Source organism: Pristiophorus japonicus, chromosome 1 (assembly GCF_044704955.1).
Source record: "Pristiophorus japonicus isolate sPriJap1 chromosome 1, sPriJap1.hap1, whole genome shotgun sequence".
Taxonomy (NCBI): domain Eukaryota; kingdom Metazoa; phylum Chordata; class Chondrichthyes; family Pristiophoridae; genus Pristiophorus; species Pristiophorus japonicus.
This window is the reverse complement of record NC_091977.1, coordinates 249,948,077-249,960,153: the sequence shown is the minus strand read 5'-3', so window position 1 is coordinate 249,960,153 and position 12,077 is coordinate 249,948,077. Positions and strand designations below refer to the sequence as shown.

The 12,077-nt window shown below is 46.0% G+C and overlaps 1 protein-coding gene across 7 annotated transcripts in view; it reads right to left on the bottom strand.

Moving 5' to 3' along the window:
* Positions 1-12,077, bottom strand: part of LOC139269514 (tyrosine-protein kinase JAK2-like) — a 375,442-nt gene that overhangs the window by 102,860 nt on the left and 260,505 nt on the right. For all 7 annotated transcript variants that reach the window (XM_070888377.1, XM_070888376.1, XM_070888382.1 and 4 more), the window contains one exon: positions 8,797-9,118. In XM_070888377.1, the coding sequence (XP_070744478.1) occupies positions 8,797-9,118 (322 nt within the window). The remainder of the gene's footprint in view (positions 1-8,796; positions 9,119-12,077) is intronic.

The following is a 12,077-nucleotide window of genomic DNA, read 5'->3' as shown; positions in this document are numbered from 1 at the left end:
CATCGACCTGAAACATTAACTCTGTTTCTCGCTCTCCACAGATGCTGCCTGACCTGCTGAGTATTTCCAGCATTTTCTGTTTTATTATCTCTTCAAATCTATGCTCTGCCCATGGAAGCTGAGTTTCTCCTGTGTCCACTTGTATGACCATTTTGGCTGCTATTCAGAACCTGAGCCCATTAATTCTATCTCTTTTTCTCTCAGTCACTCTCGGGCCCGTTTCTCCTGTTACCTCCCCTTCCCGTCACCCAGTCATACCACCTTCTATTTCTCCCTCCTTTGGGTACTTTATATCCTCCCTCCATTAATTTTTGTACTGAGCGACTCCTTATCCCCCATGATTGTTGTTATATATGTGAACTTGTATTTACTTTGTACAGCCACCAGAAGGCTCATCCCTTGGAGTCCCAAGAGATCCCATAATCCCTTGGGAGCACAGGTATTTAAGGAGGCCTCACTGATTGGAGAGGCACTCTGGAGACCTGCAATAAAAGACTAAGGTCACACTTTACTTTGAGCTCAGTGTTCAGTCTGACTCTTTCTCCATACATAACAATTTTAATCTCCGTCTCAGCTCCCCTTTCCCTCTCTGCATTGAATTAATTGCCCTCCTATTTCTCTAAACCTTCCCCCTTAACCCCTCCCGCCACAACATAAATTCTTCCATTCCAATTCATGGCCTCTCTACTCCACTTGGTCTCAATCACAGCCTCTGTGACCACCTCCCTGTAGTCCTCATCAATCATATCCACAACCCTTTCCAACGCCACTTTCTTCTATGTCCATCCCTTAAAAAACTTTTGAATTGCCAATCAACTTCCGCAATATCTTTGCAGCTATTAATCTTCTAAACAACTCCTTCATGTCCACTTTGATGCACTTGTCCGCAATAAAACCTTTTCGATCTTCTATCCCATTCAATCCCTCTAGTATGGTCTGCATCTTAGCTCTTTCAAACCCAAAAGCATACACCAAACACACAACAAATTTAGCCACCCATCACCAGATCTCCCTGGATTACATCAAGCGCTATTAAGTCTCATTATCTGCCAAAACAGCCCATCGCACCAAGATCATGTTGGAGAACAAAGATAACCATTGGTTTCTTTTTTCCCACTACCAACCAGCTCCTTAAACTCCCTCCCCCTGCCCTCTCAACCTGCACCTCGAACAAGTGAGCGGACTTCTTTGTCACTAAGATTGAGACCATCCGTTAATCTGCCTCTACTGCTTCCCCACTTCACCTTGCCCACCAAGCCAAACCTCCCCACCCTAGTTCTGAACCCACGTCTTTCTTGTACTTCTCCCCTACCTCCAGTCATGTCCCTCGGAGCTCATCTTGTAAATGAGCACAGCTCCGGCTTTCTTGACCCTATTCCCATTAAACTAATAACCAGCCAACTTCTGTTCCTGGCAATCATGCTAGCGGACATTGTAAATCGTTCCCTCTCTTCAGATGCTCTCCGCCTTCCTTTCAAAACCACCAGTACCATTCTCAAAAAAATACACCACCTTCGGTCCCTTTGACCTTACAAAGTACTGCCCCATTTCTAGCCTCCCTTTCTCCTCCAAATGTCTTGAGCATGTTGTTGCCGAATAAATCTGTGCCCATCCGAACTGCAACCCCATGTTTGAATCTCTCTAATCAGATTCTCTTGGCGACCTCATCCAAAGACATGGCGTCAGCTTCTACCTGTGCACGGACAACACGCAGATCTATCTCTCTATCACTGGTCACGATTCACTCATATAATGTTAAATATAGAAACTGCTAGATTAGCAGCATTGCCACAAACAAGCGCTAACAGTCATGATACCAGGAAAAGTTGCCAGATAGCTGTAAAAATAAAAAACAAGATGTCAAGTAAGGCGAAAGCTAGTTTCCAATTTCAAATCTGGCCCTGATGTTTATAGAGATAGCAGCTCTGGGAACCAATGAAATGGGACAATGTATTATAAGTTACTAAACATCATTAAAATAATGAGTGCAACCTGAGACACAATTAAAACCATAAAATTAAATCAAAGACTATGAAGGTCAAGCTACATCCTTAAGATCAACATGTATTAGATGCAATGATCGCTTACAGGTTTTAACATCTGAGCTCTCAAGTCATGCATCAAATGTGAGACAGCATGGATACTCTGTTCCATCGATGGTTTGGTTCCTAATTGATCATGTGGACTTCTCCCATTCTTATTGAACATTTTGGCCAGGCTCTGTGTCATGTATGTACATGCTGTTTGTAGCCACCGGATGGCGTCATTGTTGGAGGCCACTGAGCAGCATGCACATGATGCTGCTCTGATATAAAAGGCCAGCCATTTTGTGAGTCAGGCACTTTGGGCCGTAATAATGCAGAACAAGGTTGTACCTTGTTCTGTTAAACAGTACTCAGTTTGCACCTTTATTGCATACAGAACATTTGGCGACGAGAATACAAGAACCTTTGTTTGCAAAATGAGCACGATTGGATTTTTAGAGCGATTCATGGAGGGAGAAGATTGGGAAGACTTTGTGAGCCATTAGAACCAGTACTTCGTGGCCAACAAAATGAAGGGGGTCGACTATGCAGATCGGCGCCGGGCCGTGTTCCTCACTGTGTGCGGTTCAAAGATCTACGGTCTGATAAAGAATATACTCATGCCTAGTGATCCAACAGAGAAAATACGAAGAGTTGTGTACATTGGTACAGGAGCACCTCAAGCCAGACGACAGCACCATCATCTCGAGATACAGGTTTTATACACGTTCGATCGGAGGGCCAGAGTGCCGCGGAATTCGTTGCCGACCTGAGACGTCTAGCAGGACCGTGCAAGTTCGAGACGGTGTTGGCAGATATGCTGCGGGACATCTTTGTTATTGGTATCAACCACGAGGTGATCCTGCGCAAACTTCTCGCGGTGGAGGAGTTGGACTTCAAAAGGGCGATCCAGATCGCTCAATCACGTATGACGATGGACAGGAGTTTAAAGCAAATCTCGGTGAAGAACCGAACCTCGGCAAGTACTGTAAATGCGATTGATTCGGCGTTCGGCAGAGCGGCACATGGCAGGGACTATCCAGCTGCATTCGCGAAACCCGTGGCTGCCCAAAGTCCGCCAGTAGGAATGTATCCGACTTCTCCGTGTTGGCGTTGTGGGGGAAATCATCGGCACCAGCAGTGCCGATTTAAGCAATATAGTTGCAAAGGCTGTCTGAGAGTGGGGCATCTCCAGCGCAAGTGTCCGCAGATGAGCAAGCGAGCTGCGACACACCACGTGGATGATGAGAGTCAGACTAGTGCGGATCCGGATACGGAATCTGAGATGCCAGAGGAGGAAGTGTATGGACTGTACTCCTTCATAGCCAAGAGAACACCAATTTTGATTAATGTGAAGTTTAACGGGATACCGGTATCGATGGAACTGGGCATGGGGGCGGGTCAATCGATCATGAACAAGAGGGCAATTAATAAACTGTGCGATACTAAGACTGTGAGGCCCAGGCTGAGCCCTGTAAAAGCCAAGCTGCGCATGTACACCAAAGAACTGATATAGGTGATTGGCAGTGCACAAATTAACATGTCATGTAACGGTGCAGTTCATGAGTTACCACTGTGGATTGTTCCAGGCAATGGCCCAACGCTGCTCGGCAGGAGCTGGTTGGAGAAAATCAGATGCGATTGGAATGATATAAAAGACGTGGTCATCGGAAGAAGATGCATGTGCCCAAGTATTGAGCAAGTTCCCCTCGCTGTTCGAACCGGGTATCGGTAACTTCACGGGAGCCAAGGTGCAGATCCACGTGGACTCAGATGCAAGACCCGTCCATCATAAAGCTCGGGCAGTGCCGTATATGATGAGGGAGAAGGTCGAAATTGAACTGGACAGACTCCAGCGTGAAGGGACCATATCACCGGTCGAATTTAATGAAAAGGCCAGCCCCATTGTTCCTGTGCTGAAAAGTGATAGCACAGTCAGAATCTATGGAGACTACAAGGCTACGATCAACAGGGTTTCGAAACAAGATCAGTACCCATTAACGAAGGCTGATGACTTGTTTGCGACGCTAGCCGGAGGGAACTCATTCACAAAACTGGACTTGACGTCGGCCTATATGATGCAGGAGTTGGTCGAGTCATCGAAGAGATTTACGTGCATTAACATGCACGAAGGACTGTTTATTTACCACAAGTGTCCATTTGGAATTCGCTCGGCTGCAGCAATATTCCAGAGGAATATGGAAAGTCTACTGAAGTCCGTTCCCAGAACCATCGTGTTCCAAGATGACATCCTGATCACCGGTCGTGACTCCAAGGAACATCTGAACAACCTGGAAGAGGTTCTACTGCATTTGGACAGAGTGGGACTCGGACTTAAACGCTCAAAGTGGGCCTTTATGGCAACGGAGGTCGAATTCCTCGGGAGGAAAATCGCCGCTGATGGCATCAGACCTACTGACGTGAAAACCAAGGCCATCAAGAATGCACCCAAGCCGCAGAATGTGACGGAGCTGTGTTCGTTCCTGGGTCGACTCAACTACTTTGGTAACTTCCTACCTAAATTGAGCACCTTACTTGAACCACTGCACATGCTATTGAGAAAAGGCAACAACTGGGTGTGGGGCACATTACAAGACAGAGCTTTCGAGAAAGCTACCAATCTGTTTTGCTCAAACAAGCTGCTGGTACATTATGACCCATGTAAACGTTTAGTTTTGGCCTGTGACGCATCATCATATGGAATTGGTTGCGTGTTACAACAAGCCAATGAGTCGGGGTCACTTCAACCTGTCGCATAGGCATCGAAAAGTTTGTCTAAAGCAGAAAGAGTATGGCAGAAAACAAGCTTTAGCGTGTGTGTACGGTGTTAAAAAGATACATCAATACCTATTCGGTCTGAGGTTTGAATTAGAGACCTATCACAAGCCGCTCATTTTGTTGTTTACCGAGAGCAAAGGTATCAATACCAATGCTTCATCCCGCATCCAAAGGTGGGCACTGACATTATCTGCCTATGATTATGTCATTCACCACAGACCTGGCACAGAGAATTGTGCCGATGCTTTGAGCCGGTTGCCGTTGCCCACACTGGAGGTGGAAACGCCACAACCAGCAGATTTACTGTTAATCATGGATGCTTTTGAGAGTGAAGGAACCCCTGTCACGGCTCAACAAGTTAAGACCTGGACCAGCCAGGACCCAATATTATCAATGGTAAAGGATTGCATCCTCAAAGGGGATTGGTCTGCCATACCTAAGCAAATGTGCGAGGAGGCCAAACCGTACATTCGTCGCAAGGACAAACTGTCTATTCAAGCAGATTGCGTATTGTGGGGCAATCGAGTTATAATGCCTAAGAAAGGGAGAGAGAAGTTTGTGCCCGAGTTATACAGCACACATCCGAGTATAGTGATGATGAAGGCCTTCGCCAGGTCCCATGTATGGTGGCCAGGAATTGATTCTGAACTGGAAGCATGCGTGCATCAGTGCAACACATGCATGCAGTTCAGCAAAGCACCAACGGAATCGTCGCTAAGTCTGTGGTCATAGCCATCCAAACCTTGGTCCAGGATCCATGTAGATTTTGCAGGTCCCTTCCTGGGCAGGATGTTTTTAGTGGTGGTGGATGCTAATTCAAAGTGGATAGAATGCATAATTATGTCCACGGCAACCATAGAGAATCTCAATGTCATGTTCACGACACATGGTTTGCCTGACATCGTGGTGAGCGACAATGGGTCGTGCTTCACCAGTCAGGAGTTTCAGGAGTTTGTAAAACTTAACGGCATAAAACATGTAAGGTCAGCACCGTTCAAGCCTGCATCCAACGTGCAAGCAGAACGTGCAGTACAAATTATCAAGCAAAGCATGAGGAGAGTAACCCAAGGGTCACTGTAGACCCGCTTTTCTTGCATACTGCTGTGTTACAGGACAAGACCCCACACACTCACAGGGGTCTCGTCTGCTGAACTCATGATGAAAAGAGGTCTTAAGACCAAGTTATCTCTTGTACACCCAGATTTAAGTAATCATGAAGACAAGAGTCAACAAGGGTACCATAATCGCTCAACTGTGTCACATGAGATTTCTGTTAATGATCCTGTATATGTGTTGAATTATGGTCAGGGTCCCAAATGGATCGCTGGTACGGTCATGGCCAAGGAATATTTGTTATTAAGCTCAAGAATGGGCAAATTTGCAGGAAACACATGTATCAAACAAAGCTGAGGCACATACACAGATGAGTCAGAGCAGTCGGACAAAGAAACCGTCGACAACCAACCAACCTACTCTTCAGTGGACTCAAGGGTCATCAGTGAACCCGGAATTTCCATCACGGACTTGTTCAATGAAAATGGACTTGCAATTCCTGACATAGCCACTGCCACCCCCAACAAGTCAACCATCCAGCCACCAGCCACAACAGACTCCACACATTCACCCAAGGCCAGAATCAAACAGACGGTCAACCCGGGAGCATAAAGCACCGACCGTCTCAACCTGTGAAAGACTGTAATAAGATCTCAGAAGAGGGTATTGTCATGTATGTACATGCTGTTTGTAGCCACCAGATGGTGTCATTGTTGGAGGCTACTGAGCATCACACACATGGTGCTGCTCTGGATAAAAGGCCAGTCATTTTGTGAGTCAGGCGCTTTGGGCCGTAATAAAGCAGGAACAAGGTTGTATCTTGTTCATTTTAAACAGTACTCAGTTTGTACCTTTATTGCATACATAACACTCTGAAAGCACACCTCACTGCTTTTCAAAGAAGGCAGCAGTACTGCAATTCATTTGATGCAATGAGGGAGTTAAGCATGCACATAAAAAGAAAGCTCCCAGGGCATGAGACCAGATAAAAGATTGAGGAGGCAGGAGAGTGCTTTGCATATAAAGGCTAAACTCTGTTCAGAGAATGAGGAAGACCAGTGTTACAGTAATTAATCTAACATTACTTCCTTATTATTTAAACTCCACATATTCAAGTGAATTCACTGCAATATAGAAAGTAGAAGCAGGGATCTCTATTGTTGAAGGATATCTGGAGCACAAGTGTGATAGTTTTAGCAGTCAGATCAAGGCAATAATACTTGAAAAAAACATGAATATTACTTCATATAGCTGACTTGCACCAACATCAACAGATAACCTTTGCATCTTGACCTATGGTGTAGCCAAGCAGAAAGACATTTAACTTTGAGCATTTTTCACCAACTCAGGAATAACAATGCAATACATTCCTATCATCCGCTTCACTGGATGCTTGTCAATGATCGGTTAAAACCTTCCAGAGAACCCAACAAACAAACAACTTCCTAGATTGGTATATGTTCTTCGATTCATCCACATTGTAAAATTCAATAAATTGATACTTCCTTTACAAGGACAACGAATGCTGTTGTGGATAATTTTTTTTTTACCCCATTTCATTTGAATTAAACAAGTTAAACTTCAATGTTCTTTAAAGTATACATGTTATATGTGGTTTTAGATGCTAGGGAAGGAAGGTCTACAGACAGAGCAGGAAGATCTCGTAACAAAATTTACATTAATGAGTTGGACTCGGGAATCGGAAGTACAATTTCAAAATTTGCAGAGGACACCAAATTGAGAAGTGTAGTTAATACAAGGAAAGTATGCAACAAAATTCAGGAAAAAATTAAAAACCTGAAGAATGGGTGTGTAATTGGCAAATTAATTTTTATATAGTTAAGTGTGAGGTGGTGCATTTTGGTAGGAAGAATAAGGAGGCCACATACTGCTTGGATAATAAGAGTCTGAATGGGGTCGAAGAGCAAAGGGAACGAGGGGTAAAGATACACAAATCACTAAAAAAAACAAACACTGGGGTCCATTTCCAGAGGAATAGAATTCAAAAGCAGGAAAGTTATATTAAACTTGTATATAACCTTGGTCAGACCATAGTTGGAAGACGGTGAACAGTTCTGGTCTCCATATTCTAAAAAGGATATAGAGGCATTGGGGAAGGTGCAAAAAATATTCACAAGGATGACACCAGAACTAAAAGGATATACTTATCAGGAAAGGCTGAACTGGCTGGGCCTCTTTTCTTCAGAAAAGAGAAGGTTGAGAGGTGATCTGTTCGGAGGTGTTTAAGATACTAAAAAGGCTTGATAGTGACAGAAATATACAGAAAATGTTTTCACTTGTGGGGGAGTCCAAAACTAGAGACCATAAATATAAGATAGTCACCAATAAATCCAATAGGGAATTCAAGAGAAACTTCTTTATCACAGGATCGATAAGAATGAGGAACTCGCTACCACAAGGAGTATTTGAGGCAAATAGGAAAGATGCATTTAAAGGAAGCTAGATGAGGATAAGGGAGAAAGGAATAGAAGGATCTGCTGATAGGCTTAGATGAAGTGGGGTGGGAGGAGGCTCGTGTGGAGCATAAACACCGACACAGGCCAGTTGGAACGAATGGCCTGTTTCTGTGCTGTAAACTCGATGTAACTCAATGAGCCAGAATAACAATTTCTGAAAGTGAAAGAATGACAACTCCAAGCAGATGCGTTCTACTGTTTGACTTTCCACCGACACTCATGAACCTGGACATCACTGGGTGTTTACTAACTGAATTTCCTGCCAATGGTGGCAGCTTACACATTAACCTTCATAAGCTGAGTGAGGCATCTCAATCAAGTAAATATATTCAGTGAAGAAAGCTGGATTACAATTGAAATTTTATACAGTGCCAGTATATTAACAGGTATAACCTTTCTACATGCCTTACCTATAAAATCTACATCTAATGCAAGTGGAGTATTTAAATCATTGTGCCAATTACCTGATCGGACTGAAATTTGTGGTCTTTACATTTCCCCTTCATCCACTGAATGCCTCCATTTCCGGTTACAATGATGGTTGTAAACATATCTTCTCCAGACGGTCCTCGCACTGGCTCCTTCACTTCAAAATACTCAGAGAAAAAGGCAGGCTGCAGCATTTCCATGTTAATCAGGTATTTCAACTTCAAATCTCGAGCGCTTGCATTGCACTGGCTGAATTGCCGGATAAACTTGTAAAATCTGTATCGGATCCGCTTCCTTGTTACAATGTGGTAATTTTGGATCTGGAGGCGAATGTTTTTCGGCAACAACGATTTGTAACTGGAATTGAAACAATGCAATTACTAGTATAAATGGAAACCATCTCAAGTAATACATCTTCAAGTAATACAAGTGTGGAAATTATGATGAGCCTGTATAAAACACTGACTCGGCCCCAACCGGAGTATTGTGTCCAATTCTGGGCACCGCACTTTAGGAAGGATGTGAAGGCCTTAGAGAAGGTGCAGAAAAGATTTACGAGAATGATTCCAGGGATGAGGGACTTCAGTTACGTGGATAGACTGGAGAAGCTGGGGTTGTTCTCCTTGGAGCAGAGAAGGTTGAGAGGAGATTTGATCGAGCTGTTCAAAATCCTGAGGGGTCTGGACAGAGTAAATAGTGAGAAACTGTTACCATTAGCAGAAGGGTCGAGAATCACAGATTGAAGGTGATTGGCAAAAGAAGGCGACGTTAAAAAAAAAAATTTTTACGCAGCGAGTGGTTAGGATCTGGAATGCACTGCCTGAAAGGGTGGTGGAGGCAGACTCAATTTTATCTTACAAAAGTGAGTTGGATAATTACCCGAAGGAAAAAAATTTGCAGGGCTACGGGGAAAGGACGGGGAGTGGGACTGAGTCGGCACAAGCTCGACGGGCCAAGTGGCCTTTCTTCCATGCTGTACCATTCAATGATCTTCTGAAAAATCGTTGGCAAGTTGAGTTGGATTCAGGTTAATAGACAATAAACAAATGGAGCTTTTCCTTGTCCAAGACCCATGGTTATGATCATGGAAGGAATGTTCACATCCTGACTTGTCGGACTGATTCAGGCTGTGAAACCTTCCATTTCACATGATTCTCCAACGTGAAGATAAAGAAACAATAACTAGTGTAAGAAATGTGTTTGGACAATACAGATAAGGCTACTGAAGTTGGAAGCTTTTTAAACTGTTAACAACTCTTGCAAAATTCAGAGAGCTGGATATTTTCCTCACCAGGCACACAACACATCACTGTGGTATCTTCTCTTCACGAGGTGCCAATTTGAATGCTCCTAAAATGAAGGAGATGGAAGGTGCGGATATTTCTTGAAGCTCTTTCCGCTTAGCCCTACAATTTTTTCCCCTTGAAATATTTATCCAATTCCCTTTTGAAAGTTATTATTGAATCTGCTTCCACCGCCCTTTTAAACCGTGCATTCCAGATCATAATAACTCACTTTTCCTCATGTCACCTCTGGTTCTTTTGCCCATTTGCTTAAATTTGTCTCTTCTGGTTACCAATGTTCCCTTTAATTTTTTGTTTCGGTGCAGGACTCATTTAATATTCCACGCATGTGCGGTTTTTCCCATTTAAAAGCAAGTGAGCTGGCTGGCTGCGTGGAAGCTCCTGAGTGCTACACAACTTACAAAGAACATTAATACAAAAGCAAAATACTGCAGATGCTGGAATCTGAAATAAAAACTTGAAACGTTAACTCTTGTTTCCCTCTCCACAGATGCTGCTTGACCTGCTGAATATTTCCAGCATTTTCTGTTACTCTTTCAAAACCGTTCATGGTTTTGAACACTTCTATGAAACCTCTCCTTAAGCTTCCCTGCTCTAAGAACAACTCCAGTCTCTCCACATAACTTAAGTTTTTAATCCTTGGTACACTCGAGTAAATCTGACCCTCTCCAAGGCCTTGACATCCTTCCTGAAGTGTGGTGAGATTTGGACACAAAACTGGGGCCTAACCAGTGTTTTATAATGGTTTAGAATAACTTATTTGCTTTTGTACTCTATGCAGGTCATTTTAATCCCCAGGAATGGGTGGGTCTGGGTCAGGAGAGAAGTTAAAATTACAATATTTCAAACCCGACCACAACCTGCCTACTTCTGGCTTTAGCGGAGGCAGGATGGGGGCAGGCAGCCAATCTGCTCCCAGGAAGCGATTCGGGCGTTAATAGCTGTTAAAGAGGCTGGGTGCCTCCATTTTTACAGGTTTTCTATTTTTAACCCATTTCAGTTGGGTTTCCCAGGCCTCGGGATCTCTCCACCACCCTCGCCCTCTCCCAATCGTGATCTCTCTCTCCCCCCCTCCCCCCCAAACCCCCTTGACTGCGATCTCTCCCCTCCCCCAGCCCCCCCGACCGCAACCCCCCGACCCACCTCCCCCACTGCCCACCCACCCCCTCGACCCAACTTCCCCTCCACCCCACCCACCCACACACCCTCCTCTGAACCCCCCACACACCCTCCCCGACACCCCCGACCCCCCCCCCACACACCCTCCACCGACGCCCCCCCCCACACACCCTCCCCCGACCCCCCCCCACACACCCTCCCGCGACCCCCCACACACCCTCCCCTGACCCCCCCCCACACACCCTCCCCTGACCCCCCCCCACACACACCCCCGACACACCCTCCCCCAACCCCCACACACCCTCCCCCGACCCCCCCACACACCCTCCCCCGACCCCCCCACACACCCTCCCCCGACCCCCCCACACACCCTCCCCTGACCCCCCCCCCACACCCTTCCCTGACCCCCCCACACACTCTTCCCCGACCCCCCCACACATCTTCCCCGACCCCCCCACACACCCTCCCCCGACCCCCCCACACACCCTCCCCTGACCCCCCCCCACACACCCTTCCCTGACCCCCCCACACACTCTTCCCCGACCCCCCCACACATCTTCCCCGACACCCCCCACATCTTCCCCCGAACACCCCCCACACTCTCCCCGACGCCCCCTCCCCACATCCTCCCCGAACCCCCCCACACCCTCCCCGACCATGACCTCTCCCCGACCCCTCCCCACCGCGACCACCATTTCCCTCCACCACGATCATCCCTCACCCCCATCGTCCCCCACCCCCCAGAGACCCTCCCTACTGTGATATCTCCCTGTCTCTCTAGCTGCTCGCTGCTCCATGGCTTGTGCCACAGCCGGCGACCTGTCAATCAGGCTGACTTCCAGGCAGGAAACCTGCAGAAAAAATTTAAAAGACACCCTGCAGCTGTTTCGGGA